Here is a 26,098-nt window from a genome sequence, read left to right as displayed (position 1 = left end):
ACTTGGAAAACTCGAGAACGTGCGCTTCCTGTATTCATAACCTTCCAATGATTTAATGAGTATACAATATTTACGAAGAAAACTTGAAACGCAACTCAAATCTGCTCAATTTTTCATCCGCTACAAAATATCAAGGGGTATATATTTACAAAATTGTACAAGGTGTGTACTGCTCATCTTGCAGTATCCATACACTACAAAAATACGGACATGATCCATCAACAGTCAAAACACTCTCTCCCCCAGAGGGGCGAGAGAAATTATCTGCCACCCCTGTGGGGGGGGGGGCATTCTTCATTTAAACAAGGCAGGGCGCCCCAGGAGACCTCGTTAGTTTCTTGTTACTTATGCGCATCAAAACACTGGTTCCAGGTCTGGAGCCTTCGATTGTTACAAGTCTCGCAACTGGTTTTTGGGAGCTAAAAGTACAAACACGGCCCCAGTAAATGTCTGTCACGGAAAAATTCGGGAATAACTACAACAAAGCAATATCCCGAATAAGAAAAAAAAAATCTCAATCTTTCCCAAAGTAAATCAAGTCAATTTTTAAACGTTAAATTCTCATTTAATAAATACGCTTTCACTATATGCACTGCTGTATCCTTCGTTAAATAGGAATCAACGTGATCCTATAGCAGTGGGGGATTTACGTTCTGACAAGTGTCCCTAACCCGTTAAACAATATCATAAAATGACCGCAACACAAGGGAATCAACGTCCTCCGAGCACATCACCACAGCAGCAGCAGCAGCGCCAATATCAACCAGCAACTTGAGCGGGGGGTGGGGGGGGGACGTAAGGCACCATAATTTAGGTTTTACGAGTGACGATAAAATGCCCCTTCGAGAGGATTGGCAGGGGGGGTCAAATCCCCCACCCAACCCAAGGCCTTCACCTTTCAGACATCCCCCGTCCCCATCCACTTTTTCAAGGACGTATGATTATAACCTGACGTAGCTACTGCAGATGTCCTTCAGCGATAAACAATGCTCGGGCTGTTCTGCCCGTGCCATCCCCAAAGCCACTCGAATGAAGGGAACGGAGGTACCAGAAGCAACACCATCGACAGACAGGGAATAGATAGTATCACATTCACGAGATGGTAAGAGAAGGCGTGTGGTTGAAACGGGAGAAAAGGGCATAAGACTACCGAAATCATTTGAAGATTGTGTTTGGTATGTAGGGAGGAGTATGATAAAGTAGGGAGGAGTATGATAAAGTAGGAGTGTAAGGGGGGGGGAGTAATCTTTACTCGAAGCATCCCCTTACCGTACAACCATAAAAACTATTTTCATTTACAATGGTCAGACTGACCAAGCAAAAATAATCTTCACAGATGCAGAAATAAAAGTTCCAGTGTTAACTTCAGCAATACTTTATAATTAATCGAACCGAATATTGCACATAATTACGTACTATAACACAGTTACTGGATTAAAAGGAAAAAATCTTTGTACCAGAGACAGCCTGCCGTGACACCGAAGCCAATGATACTTCAATCGGCTATTCTCTGAATAGTGTAGTCCAAACCCGAGATGCCTCACTTTTTACATGCTACTCTGCCTTATATATACTGATTACTACTTTACTCTGCCCTTATATATGGATTCCAAGTACCACCTGTAAGCTTAAGGTTACCGATAAACCACTAATAATTCATTGCTATTTTAAATAACTACATAATAGGATGTAAAGTTCAACATCCCCGCCAAACTGTAGAGCAAACTCAGACGAAGCAGATCCTAACCTATACTTCAAGCAAGCAAAGGGGGGGGGGTAGTGTAAGTAAAGTTCAATGACTGAAAAATACCTTGACTCAAACAATTCTATGATTTTTTTAAATATGTAGGCTAACGGCTGTAGAATTTGGTTTGCAAATCGTCAATAAAAGCAAATTCACATTTTGTCGAATATTTAACATCTTCCTCCTCAAAAATCGTTAAACAAAAAGTTATAAAAAAAAATAGTTGAGGCCACTCCCTCGAGAAATTACCTTCCCATTCACCACGCAGCCTCTGCCAGGATCTTGGCAGAGAATCTCATTTGAGAGGTCAACGATTTTAAGCACCCGATTACCAGCTTTGACGTTTAGCGTTTGGAAGTTTTTGTCAATGAAACTTTACAATTACCATTAACATAATCAAAATAGTTTACATGTACTTTTTTCTTGAAGGTGTCAAAAATGTAAATCTTGGTTACTCAATTTCAAAGCCCAGACAAGTCATAACTCATACCAGCGATTATAGTATTATCTATAATTTTTATCGTGGAACCGTAGAAAACCAAATATCACGACTGAAAAATATCAGACTAACCCATTATGTACTTATATATCTCTACTACTAGAACGCGATTACAAAACTGAATGCTCTAAGCAACAGCGTCAACTTGTAAAAGGTCTGTGGGATAAACAGCGTGAAGGAGCACTGCTAGAAAGTAAGGAGGGATTAGTGAAGGGAATGGAGGGGGGGGGGAGAGATGTTTTAATCCCACCCTGCGGTGATGGCATCCAGAGCAGGAAGGGGAACCGGTTGGTCTGAAGTGTCGTATATCCAACCACCACCAACTTCTTAAGTCTTCTTCCACTCCCCCTCCTGCTGGTCTACCATGCCTTGCCCTTCACATCGGCGCCTCTTATCCTCTGCATCCCCTCCGTCACCCAATGCCCTGTAGGATGATAACGTTCCCGCAGCTACAGCATTTGGAGGTTATAACCTCACGCTGATTTATATTCTCGTCTGCTCGAGAAGTCAAGAGGCCGAACCACCCTCCGCTCCACTGGCCAGATAATTATGAAAGCATAAGCATCACTTTAGTCGTTCCTTAAATTAACGGCGGAGTTAGGAAAATCTGCAAGAACACCGTACTAACATTACTTCATATCACCAAGACTGATCTAATCTCAAATTCAAGATTTTCGATGTTACATGCCTATTTGGCAACATCAGAATACCCTGACCTGCTGATTTTCTAAAAATCGAAATGACCACAAAAACGCCCGACAAACTATATTTCGCATATTCCCAAAACCAGTGCACGGCTAAAGTCATCCATGACGTCAACCATCAGACAGCAATGGTTACAGAATAATGCAAACAGCTGTGCGTGTGTGGCGCCGGTGCTGTTAAAGGGAGGGGCAATGGAGAGAGAGGATGGTGGTCCAGGGCTAGGGAAGATGGCGGCAGAGATGACGGAGAGGAAGGAATGGAGAGAGGGGCCGTCCACCGAACAGCTGTAGGTCCGTTAATTTGTCCTCCTCCAATGACTAGACAACGCGTTGGAGAGAGCGCGAGCGCGCTTACCGCCTGCTGACAAGTGTTTCTTTAAAAGTATTTAAGTCATTACTAGCGGGCGAGAACCATGTGTTGACAAATTACAGAATGACAGGCATTTCACTTAAATTACATCAACATACCGGTTAATTTTATCTCATGGGAAAACAGAATCCCATAGTTTGAGGGTCCTTAAATTGCTAAAAACTAATACTGTCACCTCAAAACCAAACAGATGGAAACATGCAACTACAGCTGTTGATAATCAAAGGATAAATTTTACGATGAAGCACGTGCTTGTCACACTGTCTACCTCAAGACCGGAAACATGCGTGCGATACCCGTAGAGTTGTTCACAGCATTACCATGAGTAGTGTACATACGAACGTATTAGAAACTCACGATCGAAATCCATAAAGTAGTTGGGTTTATTTTTAAGGTCGGACAGTATACTGCAATTACATGTTTCGTAAACTTCGCAACCTTACCCATGTGCAGATCACACATTCATATTTGGTATCCGTTTTTATTCAACTCATCGTTGCTAACTAACCGGTCTAGTTTAGTCTAGAGTCGACTGAAGGTTAGGCAATGCCAAAGTACTATGTCAATCTACAATGCCATATGCTCAGTTTATAATTTTTCCGCAGGCAAATTGCCGAACGGGTCAATTTTCCTTTTCACTAAATTTCCAAACCGTTAAAACACGAAATATCTAGTCTAGACAACCATAATCACGCTTTCTTATACAAACTTACCTACAACCTTAAGGCACGAAAAGTCTAAGTCTGGAACCGGACAATCCTAACCAGCTGTTATTGAAGCTTGTTGTGCACTAAAGACGCCAGTTATATATCCACGGAAGCTATGCAGTTAAATTTAATACGTGTTGTTAATATTTTAAGCCATTAGTAACTAAAACGGTGTTAAACTTTCCAGGATGCTTTATTAAAAGTTCCTCACTGGAAATACAGCTAAATGTGGTTATAATTCATGCACGTCAAAAATAAGCAGGAGCTTCATAAGAAAGCACCACAATTATGCAAGTACTAATTTATTGCATTAAAAAATGAGATTATCGTACATAAAAACTAAAGAGCTAACATGGAAGGCCAAGACGTTTTTAAAATTACTTTTCTCCCCTTACGCACGGTTTGATTACAAACTCCTGGAAGCATTCTGTCAGTCACTGACTGATGAAATCCGAGAATACAGTTCCTAAATACAAAACTTAAATTTTCATATTTATTCTTAAAAATTAGTGTTGCAGTTAATTCTAAGTTTATTATACTCTGTCCTTAAAGAGATGGAAATTTTACTACTCCCTAACCGTTTAAAACATCCATCAATTGAAAGGTGGATTTTCAACGAACAATAATCTTGATTGCTGATGTAACAGACGGAAAGAGCGCAACAAGAGCGTGTAAAGAACACAGGACAGAATAACGTAGTACTAATGTGTTGTGTGTGGCAGTTGGTCCCACGGTTTGAAAAATCAAGTACAGTAGTACCAACCGTACAAACTTCCTGTCCCCGAGTTCTCCCGACTCGGTGCTACCAACCGCCAAAAAACTGTAATTCATTATTTCAGCTATTAATCTAATGATTACTTGGTTAAACATTAATAATTAGGCTTAGTGTAATGAAATAATCATTTATGACATTCCGTAGGTCAACAACACCGGCCAACACCACGCCACCACACTCGCTTAGCTGAGGAGATTGCCTTCCACACCCCTCCCATCTTTCAGCCATCCCTTTCGTCCAAAATCCTACACTGTAAACGGATATTTAATTTACGGAAAATACACCACTGAAAACCACCAACGACTTCATATACCCAAGAATAATACTCAGCGCGACAGATACGGGAGGCATCTGGGTATAGGTTGGAATATCCTGCCTCCATTGAATATTATATGACGAGTGGGATGGCAGGGGGGGGAGGGTTTTTTCCTTACTGACATTTGCATGCTGGTCGCTCCCCCCCTCTCTCGTTCGTATACTTTCAAGCTATTTTAGGCAAGCATTCTACAATTGGGAAGACAAAGTACAAAAACTTTAAATGAAACAAACATCAAATCTCTTGGCCCACGTGTTCGGGTGTCTAGTTTGGTGCCTGAACCGGATTTCCCGTGATCTTGTGTCAACAACGCATTGTCTTAGGACAAAGTGAGAGATTTAATACTCGTACAGCATAAAAAATTATCTGGCACTGTACAAGATCAATAGTTATTTATGAAATTACTTCTATAATAACTATAATAAAATCAGTATCTTTGTCCAATGACGTAAGCGGTTCGTGTCACCCATTTTTCGGTTTATAATCAATATAATTTATCACACAACATACTTGTCGACACTTTACAAAAGCTGCTTAACACTAACACCATGGAGACAGTTTTGCACAAACAAAACCCTACCAACACAAAAAATAAAAGGAAACAAAAACAAAATGGCATATCAGCGGTGTGGCATGAACAAGAATACTTGTAGCGAGCACTTAAAACAGAAGTGTAGTGATAGCAATTTGAATAAAGCATGTGGCGACAGTTAAAAGTTTACGAAGTTAGAAGGAAAAAAGTTATATTTTCATAGCCTGTAGGAAGAAAGGACAATACAGCAAGCCTCACAGCCAAAGAAAGGATTTGAAGATTTTCTAAGACTCACCAGAATCTGCTCGGAGGAGAAGTAGACTTAGGAGGAGTTCATGCCCCATCTCATGAGTGGTTGTGTTTTGTTTGTTTGTTTGTCAAAGAAGAGTAGATAGTGGTAGGCAACATCGCCTTGAAAATTTTTATCAAGATCTTCTGTAACAATGGCCGATGATAAATTTTGGTCGAACACTACAGCAATGGAAATTTTCTTAGTACCATGCTTATGTTCCAGATTAGAAATACACTGTTCTGATAAGGCTGTAGACCACTATATCAACTTTTGCTACACCATGCATTTTCTTTATAATGCCCAGCCGCTATTTTATGATGCAATCTTAAGATTTTAAATGAATACACCTGCTTTAGTGTGAATTCGACAAACACGTCAATCACCATTGTACCTGAATATTGTTCTGTCTACCTTGTACCTGTGTATTAAAAGTACCACGTGAACATGCTGTTTTTCTTTCAATTTATACCTGTTTTTTGCTCATAAAACGTTGTACCTGGTCTAGTCGCGGTTACACTTAAAACAAGGGGAAGCAAGCATATGATTTTTCAATAGGCTTAACGTCTACACTTATCTAAACCTAATAATGCATAAACATTAAAAAACCACAGGGGAAAATGGGTATTCAAGCTTACACTTAAAAATATAAAATTCTTACCTGGTAAACCTTTATGATTTTAACATGCATTACATTGAAATTCTAAGACACCAAATAACCTACTTGTGCTTCTATTTCAAAAACCTTTTATTACACGAGAATAGACTGGTTGAGGTAAGGTAGGTCTACTGATATTGCCTCAAACTATAATCGCCCTCATTTTCACTTGATAAAAAAATACTTTCATACCAGTCACCGGACTCAAAGATACAATTTCGCAAATTGCACATCCTTTAAAATACCAATATCCAGTAGAGTCTTTCAAGACAATACATTAAAAACCCACAAGATAAAAAAACAAAAGGCATTCCCAGATATATGACTACAGTCAACTCTTTCGGCGTTCAACTTACAAATTATATATAAAAATGGCCAAGTTTGGGAGGTCTTAAAAAAATTTTATTCCTCCCTATTCTTTATTCATTTTCAGACAGAAAATGAACTACTGCTTAAAACCTTCACAGCTACAAACTTGAAAATAGATTCAAGCTTCCAACGGACAGAACTATGCTTAAAATCTCTTCACTGATCGAGTTCATGAGTTACCTCAATGAACGACCTAAATGTACCGCAGGCCAGACTTCATTATCAATTACGGTCCAAACTCGCTCATGCTTAAAAAAAAAAAAAAAGTCCTATTTCTAACATAAGATTACTTAGAGCAGCAAATTAAACCAGGTTATGAAACAAGTCCTACATGATAATGCAAATCCCTGCCCACAAAACCATAATGCACAAAGGCACCTGCTGTTTAATACCTTAATAAACCACCTGCAAAAAAGTATGACTAATGCAGTATTGATTTCTCCATCCCAGCTGACAGGGCCATCTGCAAGCCACTAATTAGCCATATCAGTTCGACTTCATTAATTAAAGCTAACATCCCTGTAATGTTTCAACTTGATGGAAGGATATTTACAATTTGCAAGTATTAAGTTTTTTTTTTTTTTTTTTTACCCAAAACATACGCCTACGTTGATTCCAGTTCTCAAATCTAGTAAAACATATTTCCACGAAACTAAAAAGTGCCATTCACTACTAAAATTTCGCTGCAAATACGCTAAGAGGAAGGCCTGTCATAGCATCTCCAAATCTTCCTGCTCAACCTACTTGCCCTTCCAATTCAATACTACTGGGCTGGCAAGGTGCCTAGGTGCCATAAATGAGAGTTGCCTCTATCTCAGATCCAAGGCGAAAGTGAAAACGCACAGGTTAAAGGAAAATCCACCTGAACATATTAACAAAACACTAGAGAGATGTTCGAATAATTGAAGGTTTCCCGAAACACGAGAACGGAGAAAAAACAAAAATAAGAGGAGGAGGAGGAACAGGAGGATGGATGGTCTGGCAGGAGGATTCTCTCCGTAGAAGTACATCCGGCCCACGTGGTTCAAGTGCTCACCTTGGGTCATGGTCACCAACGGAAAACCGGCTTCAATATACTATGGCGCGCGCCTGCACACACGAGACGAGAGAGAGAGAGAGAGAGAGAGAGAGAGAGAGAGAGAGAGAGACGGACGCCATACTGAGTACTCTCAGTAAATGTGGGTAAATGGCATAATTAAACCTGTACTTTATACATTCTGAAAATGATTTAGGTCTAGTTAGCTCTACGCAACAGCTAAATACTACCGTTATACTCTTTCAGTGATAGTAATCCCCTGCTTGCAAGCAACAATCACTTCCTATTTTCTTGCTGACACCACTGTGGTTGTTTGCTGCGCCTTGCAAAGTAAGATGACCCCAAAATTAAACTTCAAAAGCTAAATCTTATCAGTAAAGCAAGATTTTAAGGAAACCTCTTCCCCTCCATAATAAATCACAATAATCCTCAAGTTAATAGACCTAAGGAACTTAACATTAAATTCACAGCGCAACAGTAATACAACAAATTATTCTGAAAATTTAGCAACGACGCAGCCACAAGAGCACAAAGCTATCCCTCGCGACCTACCTAAGCTGCAAGTAGTATGGCGTGATGACAAAGATTGATGTCCACACGATTATAATGTCTGCAGAAACCTTGAGTGCCAAAGCAGTCTTCTTGATAAAATGTTCGTGACCTTGTAGCTCAAGCTTTCTTCCCCAAGTTTTCGGCATTACCTTCTTCCCTTACTATCAAGTCATTTCGTTCCTGTTGCAGATAACGTACGTGCGTTCGCGCGCGCCATGAGTGTGGGGTCTCCCAACCACTCCTTCCTTAGCAACAAGGTTAGCACGGGGCTGGTTATGTAATGCACAGCCACTGTAACGGCAATGGGATACAGGGAAATAAGGAAGGAGGGTCAACTGGCGAAATTTGTTTATCGCATCAAGCACTTGACAAGGTGCAATTTAGTGATAACAGCGAAATTAGGAGTCTTCAACTGTTAACCGAGAGAGAGAGAGAGAGAGAGAGAGAGAGAGAGAGAGGAGAGAGAGAGAGCGTGCACGTGGGAAAACGAACGAAAAGAGTGATAGGTGCCACCCAGTTGCCATGAAGCGACGTGTCACCAGTGCCACGTACATGACGTTAATAACGGGGGAGGGGGGCGGGTTAAGTACACCTGGAGGGAAGGTGATACTGGTTTGGGGAACGGGAGGGTGCTGGTGCCAGATCTGCAGAGAGGAGTGGGGGTCCTCTCGGGCGAATGGGAGATTGTTGCAAGAGGTTTTTTGGCCAATCAATAACGAGGGGACCCAGGTGCTTCTCGCTGCAAGAGGTCATAAAAGTTTTCGAGTTAGAAGAGGATGGGGGGTGGGGAGTACATCAACTGCAATTACATGTCCTCAAAGTCATGTATATAACTAAGGCCACGCTCGAAGCCTGTCTTAAGATTTTCTTTCTCCCATTAAAATGCATAAATTTCCCCTAGACCCGATCATAACAATCATAAGATATGCTTCAGTTAACTTCAACAAAATGGTTTGACCGGCATACCATCCGTGATATGAACCTGGCCTCGAATGATTTAATAGCGTTTTTGTAACCATGCCTCAACTAAATCACTACACATACCAATACGAGGGAGTTTACAAGCCATTTCCACTATCACCTAGGCAACCCACCCCCCTATCAGATTACACCACTCAAATACTTCCCACAATACACCTGCTTATCACATGGCCCGACTTGACGCCAAAACTAATGAAAGACCTGCTGATAACATTATTACCAAGGAAAAAAAAAAATTTGTGGTCGCTGGATGCGCAGTCCGAACAAACATTTCACACAAATTTAAGTGTAAGGAAATCTTATGGGAGTACGGTCTGCTTCAAGTTTTTGAATGGTTTACTATTACGAAAACGACTGCTAACAGTTCTTAAGAAATCAATATAGGCTAGCCTATAACAGCTACATCAAGCCTTATCATACAGTTGCTCTGCTTCATAGTACATTTAACTAATGCGATCACTATTTATGCATATATAAATAGCTTTTGTGATCGTGAACGACCCATTCAAATAACTTCATGGTTGTACAGGTCTCTCAGTAAGGTATTAAAATTCTGCAAACAGTTATTCTACTGGACACATCACTACTAATGTTATGAAAAGTTTAAATTCATGCTCGGTAAATGCAAAAATCTGGCGTTAGTTTTTGAGAGAGAGAGAGAGAGAGAGAGAGAGAGAGAGATACGCTACTGACCTTGAAAGAGTCCTACCACTTGTACTCAGAGACCCTGGAGCTTCGATAAACTCAAGCTAAGCGACATACCCCTCGCATCCCTAGACCCAATGAAAAAATACCACCACTTCTCCCGAATTTTTTTTTTTAATCCATGTCTAGATGGAGACACTAGCAGCTTTAAAACTAATTATGGACTTCAAAACAACTGGCACCTTTTAAGGTCACAATGCACATGACTTCGTTCAAAGCAACAGAGCAACCTCCCACTAGGTGAACACCAGCACCCTTTATATTACCTAAACTCACCATCTAACTACTGCTGGAGAGTTACCACTCAAACTATGCAAAGCAAGAGGATTTTTGCAGCCAATTTGTAAATTTCATACGGTCATTCAATGGAGTGAAACAAATTGAAATATTATCCCAAGATGATCCAAAGGTGATCGAAGTACAGAATTAAAGCCTTTTATTTATTGTTTAATCGGGGATTTGACATTTCAATATCCTGGTGTAACTAAACACTTACTCGAGAGTAAACAATGAATCTGCATTGAAAAGTCCACAAAAATCCTGCCACATCCTACTTCCAGACATTGCAAAGAATTCAAGGATGGTAGCCAAGATACTTGCAATTCATCCTCTTCAAATAAACCGACATGTGGCCACGTGGTCTCATTCGACGTGAGCCACAATCTTTCAAGAGGAAAAACGAATTTTTAGAGGAATTGTCTCTAATATAGGTAGATTAGGAAGACATGTCAAAACCTTGGAAACTTAAATGACAAGCTTTCAAGAGCTTTCCATTACACTAAACCTTCGTACTTCACACAAAAGTTTTGTTTCTCATTCACACGAACTTTACCAGAAATTAAGCGATATATTTACCAAAGGCACTAAACTCAGCTGAAATATCCACCATTACTCTTGACTTCGTAATGAACTAATAAAACTCATGCCCTGTTCCACTCCCAACAGAAGATTCTCAAGGAGTACCAGTTTTTCTATGAGCGAACAGAACCAGACTAAAAACACCGGTAGCACACTCACCGGCCGGTCTTTTGTTTTATCTCCAAATTACTTGTTTTCTTGCAGGTTATATAAGCTTTCTTTGGCTACGCGCCAACTGAAGCACGTGCAAGTTCAGTTTACGTTGAGGAAATGGAATTCAAACGTTCTTGTCCCATAGACTGATTACTATATTCTGTGAAATCTAGTAATGTATCTCATCCTAAATTTCGAACTAGCGATCATCTTCCGCCTAGTCAAAACAGGACCATAGCAATAGCAGATCCGGTATAGCCTACTCAATCCACAAGTAGGCTATCCCTCATTTCCACCTATATCCACAATTTCTCAGATTCCATTATTTCATCTGCGAAAGTAATGTTATGCTTAAAATCTTTATTTTTAAATTATTTAACCGATCAAACAAAACGCATGCTCTAAACTCTTCTTGCTACGCCAGTTGACAACGCTGCTGTCAACATGTTTAGGAACATGGCAAGAGCATATGTACTGCATTATATTTAGTGCAAAAAGCCAAACGCTACTAATAAACATCAGAATTCACCAGTCCCTCGGCTCAGTTGTGATGACGTACAACTAAAGAGGAGGGACCGACATAAAGGACGATTAAGGCCATAGCTACAAACCCTTTGCCATTGACCGTGCCACTCATTTCTCACATTTTTGTTGTTCAGTTCCGAAAATTTGATCACAGTCAACTTACATATGACTTGTTCAATTTTCTTTTCTTTAAATTATGGCTCGACACTGAATTCCCCTTTAAAATTACCGGAGTGTATGAGAGCGAGCCCGCAAGCCTTCCCAAACCAACGACAGTGCGTGGAATGTCAAGTGGAATAACAAAGCCTCTTCGAACTTTCCTTTATTCCACCCATCTATCTCTTATATTTCTATAAGGTAGCCCTTTCATTTGAACATGGGGAGGGGGGTGATCCTCACAACAAACATGTATGCTACTTAAAAAAAAAAAAAACTTAGTGAGAATGTTTTCAACATTTCCTAAATATGACACTAAGAGGGTCTGTCAATCCACAACTGATCCAGGGAGTAATATCAAATACAGAGAAACAACGTTCGCAGTGGATCACCTAAACAAAAAATATCTTCCCTTTTATACAAACTATATACACATTCAAAGCCAAAAACAATGAACATAACCCTTCGTGGACTTGCGAGGCCGCCTTCATCACTAAAGAATTGACAATCAACGCCAACCGCACATCGACTACTGTACAACTAGCTTCAGCAATTTCCAGGTTATTGAGAGAGAGAGAGAGAGAGAGAGAGAGAGAGAGAGAGAGAGAGAGAGAGAGTTTCCGTTGATTCTAAACTATTTTATTAAAAAGCGCTCCCTATTTGATAAAGCAATGACGACAGTGGGTAACTGGACAAGGACGGTCCTCCCCAAGGTACCTAGAGCTCTGGACAAGTGGAAGGAAATGGAAACTCAGCTTTCCTACTAGCCTTTAACCATTACGCACAATCGACCTTAACAGCTCAGTGTGGCTGGTAGGGTGGGTGATTACCAGGAATTGAATTAAGAGTCTAGTTTATTGGTAACCCCCCCCCTCCCCAATTCCCTTCTCATCCTGGGAAATATAAGCATCAAAACAAAAGCATATTTTTATTAATTCATAATAATGTCGGTACGGTACATGGCTAGTTAACTTTGGACATGTTTTCTTCACAAACTATGCATAAAGGCAGTGACCAAAATATATTGTCTCAGAGCCTCTGCAAGGGTCAAGTTCCATTGAGATCTTCCTGATTTACGGAAATCTAATAAAGAATCTCAATTATACTTTAAGAGACCTTATTACGTCACTATTTGATAGTGTAATAAGGAGTAAGCGCAGAAACCGTTCATACAATTCATCTGAAATTTTTAATTAATAAAAACTGGTAGTCTTTATGATGAAAAGCTTTCCCACTTCTTCATAAGGATGACCAGACTAGCTTGACGTATTCCAGATTTCCGTAAGACGCACGACATAAGGAACCAGTGTGGCTTCTAATTTTGCTTTCTTAAAGCATGTTCTTACGTCACTGTAATGGTTGTATTTTACGAAACCCTAAGTTTGTTCTAATTTAATCGGGTAACAATTCATTACTTCAAGACCCAGCTACAGAAATATTCGTTCCAACAGTTAGGATGTCTATATAAGAAAAAAACTAACCTGAATTGTAAAACTATCCCAGGGACTAAGGACATCGATCCCGACACGATACCTTTTGAGTTTTATTAAGTTAAAGACGCTATACAACAAACAGACAAATATAGCACAGTAACAACAAATGAATAATCACACAGTACAGTACAGTACCAACCAACACTAAAGTAGTCAGCACGCGAGCATAAAAACCCAAACCCCAAGGCTAGCCAGCGACGCCCATTCAAGGTCACAGACTTCTAGACGACGTGGAGAGCAAGCTGTGAATATGAAGTGGTACATAGCTACCCTCAACCCTACCCACGACTACTTAACCTTCACGAATGCAGGTACTTTCACGAATGCAGGTACTTTCTTCAAGTCCACAATCTTACTACACCAAATAACGGGGCTTTATAGTCAAGCAATACACAAAACCTCGAAGTTCAATCCCATTCCCTCCATCCAACCCCTCAAATGAGTCAACTGCCCTCTCCCAAGAACCAGGAGAGTCAGAGGATTAACGAGAGGGGGGAAGGAGGGTCCTCACTCAGGTGGAATGGATGAGTCAACAAATGGCACTGTCCCGAAGGGAGTGACTTTCTGCACGTCAAACTTCACCACAAGCGACCTCGTTTATTCAATGGAACCGGCCAATTTGAGATTTTCCTTATTTTGTAAAAGGAATTATAACCAGCGCCGACGAATATCCATCTTATTTCATATCCAAAATACATCTGGCAAGAATCAGGTTGACTATCAAATAAATTTTACATGCGCTTTATTTTAGTGCCCACACCATTAGCTCCAACGCTTAAGTAGACCGACATTAGCAAAATATCATTACATTTCATTCAGAAAGAGAAGATTCCAACCTAAAACATTCAGCTAAAATTTTAACTCTGATTTTGGAAAAAAATAAAAAATACTATAAATCGACGGCTGGAGCAATGATATCAGCTTCATGCTAATCATCAACCTTCACCTCCATTTCGGTGGGGGGGGGGGGGGGCCACACAAACCGTGACTATACTCTAATAGCATCATCTCCACCCAACCCAGCCTTCCTACACACACCACTACTTTGCTAAGCTCACAGAATCTTTGATATAAATGTACCGAAGAGCATGGCTATATTTCAAGGTGAAATTCAAAGCATTACTGCTGTACTCGGACCCGCTTCAAAACCATGTTATAACCCTCTTGTAAGTCTAAATTTAGCCAAGTTATACTGCAAGACACCTGGAAAGCGTGTGGAAATAGCCGCTGCCCCATAAGGTAACACCGGGAAAATCAAGACTAGCAGCAAAATAAGCTCATCTTCCACTCAAGCAGTGGAGAGAGAGAGAGAGAGAGAGAGAGAGAGAGAGAGAGAACCACGGTATTTCTAGGATTAAGATCCCGCAGATTTTGGTCAACACTGTACCAGACCATTTAGCAACCACTCAACGCAAAACTGACCACCAAAAATCACAATAGCTTGGCAACAACTGTTTTGAGGACACGCCCTCGAGTCTTGATGCGTTGGGCAAACAAAACCTCTAGTACGCAAGACACTTCTAAATGTGAACTCAGATGGGGGGAGGGCCCTTAGTCAAACAACAGCAATTCTATCCGCTCATGAACAGCAGAGGGTGCGGTACCTCTTGGCAGACTTGTCACGGTGAAACTTCTAAAATCCAAACCAGGTTACCCAGTTTACCAGTTGCTTACAAAAATTAAAAGACACCCACCATTAAAAGACACCCACCATACGAGGAGAAAGTCTATGATGAGCAGTTAAATGCACCGACTGAACCAGTCGAGAGCCCCATCTCGCTTCATAACCGCTGACCCCTGAAGGGAATTCCTACACTTGGATTAAACACCTGTCTATATATTCAGTTATTAATTCCTCAGTGTTTAAGAAACACATGTAAGGTAATTTTTTTAACATAAAATTTACAAATTACTCTTCAACTAAAAAAAAAATGCAGTTTTGGCCTACAATAATGACCTTCAGGGATTTACAGTATTGGGCGTCTACCTGGCAATCCACAGGACAGTCGAAGCCCGGGGTATTCCTGAGCGAAACAAGGGTCGTGGATACAGAAGGAATGCAGAGCTATCTAGCGGGAAACCTTAAGGATTGGCAGTACAGCCAGAATACGGCAAGGACCCATAAAATCATGCATATTTGGTTAACAAAAAGAACACTACGCCCAAAAATGAAATTTCCTGCCCAGGAGTTGGCAATACTAATCGAATGAAAAAAAAAACAATAACTGAGGTTTCAAATATTCACAACAAATCATATTCCTTAATTCACACAAGTTTAAATAAACTTGGACAGAGGGATGGGACCCACCACCACCGGCTTTCTATCCGTGAAGGCTTTCTACAACAAAAGGGTCCTTCCTTTTACATTTTTTTGACTGAATTTTTAAAATCAGTTGTCCTTTGGCAATTATAAAGACCTAATACGAACTCCACATGAGATGCCGTTCAAAACTTATAGTTGACATATGTTTACTAAAATAAATCACATACTTTCAAGAAAACTCACCACATTCCAGAAAAACCATTCGAGCTCAGAGCACTCATCTTTCACACTTTACCTGAGCCAGTCTATGAAACTCCAAAATGATACCTTCAATGCACAAGACCTAACACAATCTAATCTAAAAGGGTACTAGACAATAAACACTTAAAACCTGGTACAAACGAAACCTGTTGAATGAACCATTTACCTCTAGCTGCGTCTGATCTGCCGTGGCGTCCCCGTTGGGGGAGGCAGCCTTCTCTGCCACTTGTTCAATGGTCTCTCCGGTCTTTCCATCCTCCACCTTGACTCCGCCCGCGTCTTCTCCGATCTCCTTCACCTTGACGTCGGGCTCTGCGGCACTGCCGTTCTTCTTGGGGCTGGACTGGATGTCTACGGATTTCTTGGAGTGGCGGAGACCCATTTTGTTGTGTTTTGAGTGGTGTGGGGGCTTGACTGGTTAGTCGGTGGGTTTTCTCTTCACTATTTCCTCCGGTGGGTGTGGTTTTCGAAGTTACCACTGAAAAAGAAAATTCTGAATTAATGAAAAAGGTCAGCTAATACCAGAAATAGCAAGAGAGAGAGAGAGAGAGAGAGAGAGAGAATTACAAGACTACTAAATACCTTGCTATTTTGCAGCCCAACCATGGAACCACTACTATAGTAAAAAAAAAAAAAAAAGATACTGTACAGACATATGGGGTGGTATTGAACCATAGCCTATACGAAAAATTGTAATGCACAACGTAGATAATTCTCGTACATGGAAAGCCTTGGAGTATAGTGGTATATTAGTCAGGGTCGTTAAAATTCTAGGACATTCTAACGGCATCACAGCTACTGTACAGAGTTGGGGGGTAGTCAGTATAGGTGTGGTAGCTTACAGTATAACCCCAACAAATATGAAAAATGTTTGCGCACCACAAACGATGGTATTTAACCTAAGGGATTCCTGATATATATACCGCGTTTTCAAGGAAAATATAACATTTACCTAATTTACTTCAGAATAGACAATACTAAACCGCAGTTTAACACAATTTCCATGACAATCATTAACACTAGAACATTCTAATTTCAAGTTTCATAAAAAAATCTGGCCTGCAACTTCCGAGCTTTAAAGTTATATATAATGCAACACGTGCGCGCACATGGCGAGCGCCAGTGTGTGTGTGTGTGTGTGTGTGTGTGTGTGTGTGTGTGTGTGTGTGTGTGTGTGTGTGTGAGAGAGAGAGAGAGAGAGAGAGAGAGAGAGAGAGAGAGAGAGAGAGAGAGAGAGAGCAAAGCTCTAATATTTACAGGAAACATTCAATACTTGATGATCCAGTCATACCAAAACTGGGTACAATTAGCAAAAACGAAGCCTGACCTTTGACGAAAAGAGCCAGACTTCACAAGCCTGTCTAGGGTATAGCTTTTTCTAATAAGTGTCCGTGAAAAAAATATTACAGCTATTAGGGTCAACTTCAAGATGAAGTTACTGTATTATAATTGAAGCTGACGAGAAGTACCTTCAAAATTACATACAGCTATTAGGGTCAACTTCAAGATGAAGTTACTGTATTATCATAATTGAAGCTGACGAGAGGTACCTTCAAAATTACAATCAGTCACTATTAAACTATTCGGCATGACATACTTCAGTAAAAATTTCGTCGGATCACGTGGATAATAGCTTAATCTGCAAGAAAAAGAGACTAAACTTACGAATGAAATGTCTCTCTAACAAAACCACACCAATAATGTTAATAAAACCATAACTAATTCAACTAAATTTCGCGCAAGAATGTCAGCTTAACCCAACTTTTTCCAAAAACTACTAAAAACTGAAGGCAACTAACGGTAGCTTGGAATTACATAGAGAGAGAGAGAGAGAGAGAGAGAGAGAGAGAGAGAGAGAGAGAGAGAGAGAGAGAGGCTGAATAATAGAACTGCAGCCATTCCCCGGTTACCCGCCTCCCATCCCACCGCCCTTTCCAACCTATGCTCTTACCTTCAAGGGGCCGAGCCGATAGAAACACTCAGGTTCTAACAATGCCCTGTACTTTTTGACCACTGACAAAGTCAGAAGTTTGAATTAGGAAGGTTACGGCCACAATGGCAGTTTAAACTAGGTCGTTTCTACTCTGCGCCGAAGGGCCGCCTATCAAACAATGAAAATTCTCTCCAAAGAAAAACTTGAAAAGGTACAATTGAAGTCTCTTGCGATTTTTTCACAACTGGGTAGTTTGAAAACTTGCTTGAACAATTGCGAAAGCTAAGCCCAATGGCTGATACGAAATACCTAACTACTCAAGTAGCTATCTAAAATAAATCCAGTTGGACGTTCGTTCATTGCCATAAAAGCTATAAACTACGAAGATGAATGCAGTGTCATAGAATACATGGCACCAGACAGTGCTACAGTGCTGAATTATAGTTCAGCCTATATCTACAGTACATTGCTCTATGGCAAGTTACTGTACATTCCTAACAGTACCAAATGCATTTTATACCACTAACAATCCTTGAAAAATATTGTGTGTTTTATTCGACTTGAACAGGACCCCGAAATTTAAAGCATTTCAGTTCAGGATTCTGAACAGTACCATTTTTAAAAAAAATTGTATGTATATACGTGTGTATATGTATATACATGTGTGTATATATACATGTATGTGTATATAATTATATATATATTATATATATATATATATATATATATATATATATATATATATATATATATATATATATTATATATATATATATAAAGTAAATACTGGCTTGTGCCGCCTCCACGAACAAACACGTTAACTTGCCGCCGTAACCACAAACCACGTACACAATCCGGCCGTTAAATTACCGGACTGAAAACTGATATGACATTGGTCGTCTTCAATGGAGGTGGTAGAGAAGTACACTTTCAGAGCGCAGTTTAGATTTGTATGTATAATATATATAAATCGACGACCCATACTAGTAGAAAAAGCAGTTCACTGAAAAACAAACCAAATTCCAGAATCACCATTTTAGAGCCTATGAAAAATCCCATACTCCTATTTGACTAAGTATACAAGTAAAGTTTAAATGAAGCCAGCGACACTTCCACTGCTGCAAAACCAACTCTCAACCATTCGCAGCGACTAATTTCTCCCAAGAACCTTCACAGCGTAGCAACTGAAGAGGCAAGGCCTTGGAAGAGGCCGCACCAACCAACCGGGGTTACATAACACACGGAACGGAGTACTCTCCCACTCTGCGTTGATGTTAGTACTGTATGAGTTTTCTTTTCCTCACCCTTCCTTTGCATACGGTATAAAACATACGATATGGCCCTACTAACACTAAACTAACAATTACTATGGGCTGAATTACAGTCTTAATATGCAGCCCTCACACTCAACATCAACTGCAGTGTTGGAACCAAGTCCACAAGTCTACCTACGAACCGCTTCTCGGCAAGGATATTCCCAAAATGCTTTACGCGGACCCACTGCACAATTGAAAAAATGTGTAGTCTAGACTTCCGTAACTTCATGCACTGAGGAATGCAATTTGGTTCAAACCTGTGTCCACTAATACAGAATAGAACAAAATATAGAAATTGGGTCAAAGGCTAAAAGCTGGCACCTATGAGGTCACTCAGCGCTGAAAACAGATCGACAGTAAAAGATTTGAAAGGGGTAACAGGAGGAAAACCTCGCAGTTGCACTATGAATCAACTGTCAGCCGAGGGAGGAAAGTAAGATGGAAGTATGAACCGAGGTACAGTAAATGGAATGAAAGGTGTTGCAGCTAGAGGCCGAAGGGACACTGCAAAGAACCTTAAGTAATGCCTGCAGTGCCTCACGCCACTGGGCCCCCTACGGAGGTCCACTAATACAGATCCGCCATCTGCTTGTCAATGAAGACAATACCTATCTAATTTCTAAGGTTACTGCTTCATTCCAAAACTTATCAACGGTAAAGGTATGGGGATTATAACATACACAAAACGATTAAAAATTAAACATCCCAGAACATTAGTTAATTCTTTAAGGGAAACATACCACAGTAACCCGGACTAAACATTACTTTTTTCTTTATAGGATATAGTTAACATACCATAGTAACCCAGACTAACATTCTTTAAATTAAAATGAGTTACGTAAATCAACAATTCTCGTACACTGCAAGAAATGGTGACACCCGTACCAAAGTCAATTCTTGGGGATACAAAATGCATTTATTCAATTCCTACCCTCGACATCTTTCCCATACGACATAACATTTTTGGTGACCATGTGCGTCTCACACCAAATGCTGGGCCCTAACCATTTTGTAATCCGACTAAAAATGTCTAAGGAACCAATCTTTCGAGTGCCAAGATATCGAACACTATTCTCGCGTACGCACACTTTATTCTCTTGAACACATCTCCCTTAAATGGTGCCTGGGAACTATGTAATATACTACTTTTGAAAGTCCAAATCCAGTAGCCATGTTGCTGCACCATTTAAATTTAGAAGCCATGCTGCAACATCTCCCCCTCATATGATGAACGCACCACACCCTTTCATTCATAGTCAGGGGGAGGGGGTTGAAGATGGTGGGGGTGGGTCTGCCAGGGACCCAAGGACAGGAAGTGGCACCCACACTGAAGGCATCTTACTCACCCAGCCGAGTCATCACTCATCCGGAAGCACAGCCTGTGCAAACGCACCTTAGCTACGCTGAACTGTACTACTGTTACTTAATGACACTCACTCTTCATCGGATCTCTCTGCGATCTACCAACTTAAGTTTACAAAATTCATATTTGGAAACATTTATGTCAAACCCAAAATAGTCACCCAAAATCGTTAAGTAATGTTTCTTTTATGAATCACTGGCCATAAAGAGTATAAAATCTGATGCAGAACAAAGATTTTACTCATGCATTTTTGCCCATAAATCAGACCAATATGGTTGGCTCAAGGAGCTACTAATGACTGTTAATGCTAACGTGAACAGCCTACCAAACCGTTGGACCAAATTGCACGTTATTTAAAACTGTGCTAACGTACGTTGAACAAGCAAAGTGATAATTCAAATAAAAAAAACCAGGTTAAATGTGAAACGTTAAGAATATCAAGGCAACAGTGGACAAATGTGTAAGAACGGTTCTCCATACAATTTTAATATTATCAAAATGTAAAAATATTTTATTAAAAAGTCCTAAAAATTTAACCACTTCCAACAACACATGCTTGCCTACTGTTCTCTCGTTGCTCACTACAACCAAACCACAACCTAACCAAACCCCATCTACAAAAACATCTCAGAATAAGAGACCATCAACCTTGAGAGCATGTAATTCAGCCTGAAAGGGGTATAACGCCTTTTAACCAATACCGTGCCGGACAAAAATTTTTTTATAATCGATAAAAAGACCTTACAAACACCAGAAGTTAGCATACCTAAATGACATTAACACAATCTGACCCTGGTCTAAATAGTTCTATTAATGCTTTCGTCTAATAAAAACGGAACGAGTTCCCACAATTTTTGCAAGCACCAGCAATAAGTGAAGGAATCCTCACACTAACCACAGTGGGCAATTTAAATATAAATACATTACGCTGTATATTTTCATAAATTATAAATTCACTCCCAATGGGAGGGCCTTAAAATCAAGTATTCACAAAGGGTAATAATTTAGGCAATCCTCAGACTGCAATCAAAGGCAATCAAACCACTATGGTATTTTTACTATGCGACCTACTCGGCCCAAATTATTTAAGGCGATATTAGCGACATGAAACAGCATACTACTATGAAAAACTCGATTCATCCGCCCAATCACTATCACGTAGTCCACAAAAACAACAAACCAAATTTAATTAAGGTAAAATCAAAAGCAACAGCTTACTACATGTATCTAAATTCTGTTTATGTTGATTGGAAATGACTAGAAGTTTAAAGTTCCAGATTAGGCTGTCAAATGCTAATGCCTTATGTTCAAATGATCAAGGTCTTCGCAACCTCAATTAAATCGAAAAACTTAACAAATGTTACCATTTGTGTTACAGCTTTGAAAGCTACCCACTAGGATACTCTACTCCATTTCACTTTCACATAACCTGCCACTGCTTCGAGCGCACAATAGTATACAAGAATAATAAAGATTCCGAAGTCCAATCACTCCAGTGCTGCATAAAACTATACAGAAAAGACTAGTAACTTAATATACAATCGGGCGATTCTCAACCTCGAACTATTTATAAATCAAGCTGCCCAATGAATGAAAGCTCACGGTAACCAAGAAATCTAAATTTTAAGTCACTGGGTTAAAAAAAAAAAAAACTGCAACCATAAACTGTTTATAAAACTAACTTTTCTCGAAAAGCAGTAGAGAGATTACGGGAAAAACATGAAATGCTCTCTCTATCTCCCAACACGAAGCTCCCAAAATATTAAGACATTCGTGACCGAATCCCACCCACAGGGACTTAGGCCAGGCTCAAGTAAATTCAAACGTACGTAGCTGTATTTATGCATTTGCATGGAGAGAACATACACGTAAATATGTACAGTATATGAAAATGTGTATAAAAACTATATATATATATATATATATTATATATATATATATATATATAGAGAGAGAGAGAGAGAGAGAGAGAGAGAGAGAGAGCCAGCCCTATGGCCCCCTAACAGATTTTACAAACCCTGAAACCACCGCAATCAAACCCAATGCTCATCCCTTAGGTTGATGAGGCCAGCTGCGTGTCTGGTGCAGTATAGTAGTTTCTAAGCCACCTGCACCAAGACGCCTCTCTTTTAAGAGGTACAAGAGGGCGGGGAGAGACTGCAGTTATTAGATGCACACACATTAACTGGAATTGTCTGATTAGTACAGCACGAGTATCACAGTAAATTCTGTGTGTCATACGAAATGTACAACTACAGCCAATAAAACTTTAAATTCAAAATGAAACTAGTACAGACTCAAATTGCTGCAAAACAAAATTCCATTCTCGCACGGCAGTTACCACTAGTAACTTGCAGCCTTACCAAAATTGTGAATGCATCTGCGGTAGTTTTAGCAAACCCATATAAAAACATTCTACAGACTATGAAGCAAAAGCACGCGCAGAGAGAGAGAGAGAGAGAGAGAGAGAGAGAGAGAGAGAGAGCCAGCAGCCCACATGGTCTCAGGGGATGAGAGCCATCGCAAGAGGAGGTGCCTCTCAAAATGGAGCCGACACCGCTGCTCGACTGAATTTCAAGGTCGACCACTAAAGTACTTTCTTGTGAGCCAATTCAACGTTCATAATACCGACTAAACTACTACCATTTATAAAAAATGTCATTTCCTTAATAAACCATCCCACGGAGAACTTTGGGCTCAAAGGAGAAATATGACATGAAAAGAAATCAAATACAAAAATGCAGTACTTGGAAATCACTGCATGCCACTTATCTTTACCTTTAAATACAACAGTACGGTACTGGTGGCATTAACAAATGATCATTTACTGTATTCACAGCACTGGGTGTCATGTCATTTCCTCAGAAAACAGTGACATCATTGGAGTTTGTTAAGCGACAAGCTACCTAACCCTTTATACATATACATACATTATATATATATATATATATATATATATATATATATATATATATATATAAAGTGCACAAATATCCTACGTAAACCAGCGTAAGGTTGCTGTTAATAAGCAAGAGGCTGCTCGTTTTCTAACAAAGTACGGATAACCATGAAAATCGTGAATATGAATATGAATATAATATATATATATATATATATATATATATATATATATATATATAATGGAAATCACCCCCTTCAATTTTAAACTATCAAACAATGAAACTTCTTTTAGTCCATCAGCTGGTATTCCAGACTTCCTTGTAGCAAACCTATTACCATGTACTAAGTAGAAGGGCTCCGCATAGCGTAAGCCAGTTAAAAACTACTGTGCTATAAATTACACATCACTAAAGTATGATAAAAGAGCATTGAGAGAACTGCTAACCCAGATAAATGACAGCCCAATGTGCATACAATTTTAAGGTTATAAGGAAAATTAACGACAATCATGGTACTACAACCCCCTACGGAACTTTCATTCTGTACTCTTGAACCTCCCTCATAGGCCTATGCTTGACAAGAAAATCATACTAAACGCGCAAAATTTACTGTTCAAATGTTTACAGCCTTATGTTTGTTTTACCATTCCCATGGGGCTTGTATCAAAAACGGGTCACGGGAATAGGTGTGGTCACGGGAATAGGTGTGATACAGTTAAAATGGTAAATTAACCATTACACGGATGCAGTTCTTGTCTTTAAAAACACTGCTTTACAAATGAAAACTTCAATTTTGCAAATAACCGTAGCCTAAAAGTTTTGTATACAAGGCCGTTTGGCAGGCTTTGGATACAGCCTTGCCATTAGTCTATACTTTTAATAGCAGTTTGAGCAACGGAACGGTCAACTATCTTTCTGGGATCTAGCAAATTTCGAGATTACTGGGTTAGATTCCAAATTTCATTTATACAGCCGAAGCTTGATGCAGATACGATTTAGAATTGACATGCGCAAAACCATGGTCCATGTTTTAGCCGAAGTGGAGTGGCTAGACTAGCAGTCTACAATCGAGTTTTGTGCAGTAAAGACAAGCAAGTAGGCCTGCGTAAAACAAATTTCTTGGCAGGGCTATGAAAATATCCTATCAATTTGGCCTAATATGAACTCGAACTCAGGCCGGGCAGCAATGACTTGGGGATGGATAAATCTGTCCACAAGCCATGTTAGAGAGGACTTAACTTTCATGCCCAAATCGTTAACGAGAACTTAAGGTTGAGAACTTTAACATTAAGAGCTACGGGAAATGAGTAAACTTCCGTCGTACTGCTTACTGATTCATCACTAAAAACTGGCCAAGGTTCAGATTTTTAATAAAAGCCTACTGTAGACTAATCTGTGCGAGTAAACTCGCAAAAATACAAAAATTGATACAGTAATATTTCCCTAAAAAAAAACTCTAGGCTACCAGCGAAACATCACAACACTCAAAACTAGAATTTATGAGCTCAGCACATTAATTACAGCGTAGACTTATAACGGCGAGATTTGAACAGCAAGTTCACTCCCTGCACCAAACCGCCTTAAGCTGCTGCGAGGTCTTTGTTTTCGACCCTGGGAAGACCGCTAATCCTACCACATCTTCTAATTTACTACCCAGCCTCGCTTAGGCTTAAAGTAAACTAGATTACAAACCGAAGTTTCGGTATATATCAACCAAAGGTTTAAGGCCAATAAGGGCCGAAAGCTTGCTTTAGAATCTGCTTACCCCCATCTACTTTAAAGGAAAAAAAATAACCCTTCTACTGCGTTCGTCTACGAGGTTTTCGCTGTAAAGGTTACGCTAATTCTTTGTTTTCGACTTCTCCTCCAACCCAAATAAGCCACTCGAATAACCCCTGGGCACCAAAGACTTCAACACAGAGCTTTTTGGCGCGCAAATGACAAAATGGCGGGCACGTTGACAGTTTATTCTCTTCTCTTCACGTGGTAAAAGAAAGAAGCTCCTGAGGAGGAGGAGGAGTAGTCCCGCCACAGGACGCGATATCCCCCCTACAACCCCCTTCAATATCCAACCAACCGGCCCGCCAAAACTCAAAAAGGTCCCTAAAATGACGGAAAACTCACGCTGACTTATCCTTACCTACAATACAGTTCCCGCGGTGGGTTACTAACAATCACACTCCTTAATATCCGTTTACCAAGGACACCACACACACTAGTTTCTAGATCCACTACTAGATTTTTAATTGAGCACGGAACAGACACAGCTAAGCGTAACCTTCCACGGGCACTGCTCGTTGAGAACTGACGGCTGTTCTTCTGTCCACGCCTCACCCCCGTTCCTACAACCCCCGAAATCATGGCTCCTCCCCCCCTCCCGCTCCTTCTCCCGCCCCCTGTCCTGCTCCAGAACAACCACACAGCTGCTACTCCTACCGATCTTCCCCCCACCTCCCCTACAACCAACGCTGTACCATCGTTAACCCCTCGGACCATTTCGTCGTTTAACGCGGTCTAAAGCCTTCAATTGATTTATATATCTCGGAGAGGGATTTAAAGCCTCATAGCCTGTAACGCTAGTTATTTCACGAAAATGCATGGCACTTCCATATATATAGAGCTATATATGAAACGGCCGGG

The 26,098-nt window shown here is 40.1% G+C and overlaps 1 protein-coding gene across 5 annotated transcripts in view; it reads right to left on the bottom strand.

Moving 5' to 3' along the window:
- Positions 1-25,877, bottom strand: part of LOC136834415 (fibrous sheath CABYR-binding protein-like) — an 88,810-nt gene extending 62,933 nt beyond the window's left edge. For 4 of the 5 annotated variants that reach the window (XM_067096981.1, XM_067096985.1, XM_067096986.1 and 1 more), the window contains exons 1-2: positions 25,599-25,877; positions 16,113-16,424 (exon numbers count right to left, since the gene is read on the bottom strand). In XM_067096981.1, coding sequence (XP_066953082.1) covers positions 16,113-16,328 — 216 coding nt within the window. In that variant the 5' untranslated portion in view covers positions 16,329-16,424; positions 25,599-25,877. The remainder of the gene's footprint in view (positions 1-16,112; positions 16,425-25,598) is intronic. The other variant, XM_067096982.1, reaches the window with a different exon arrangement.
- Between the last annotated feature and the right edge of the window lie 221 nt (positions 25,878-26,098).

This window comes from Macrobrachium rosenbergii, chromosome 53 (assembly GCF_040412425.1).
Source record: "Macrobrachium rosenbergii isolate ZJJX-2024 chromosome 53, ASM4041242v1, whole genome shotgun sequence".
NCBI lineage: Eukaryota > Metazoa > Arthropoda > Malacostraca > Decapoda > Palaemonidae > Macrobrachium > Macrobrachium rosenbergii.
This window is presented reverse-complemented; position numbering and strand designations above follow the sequence as displayed.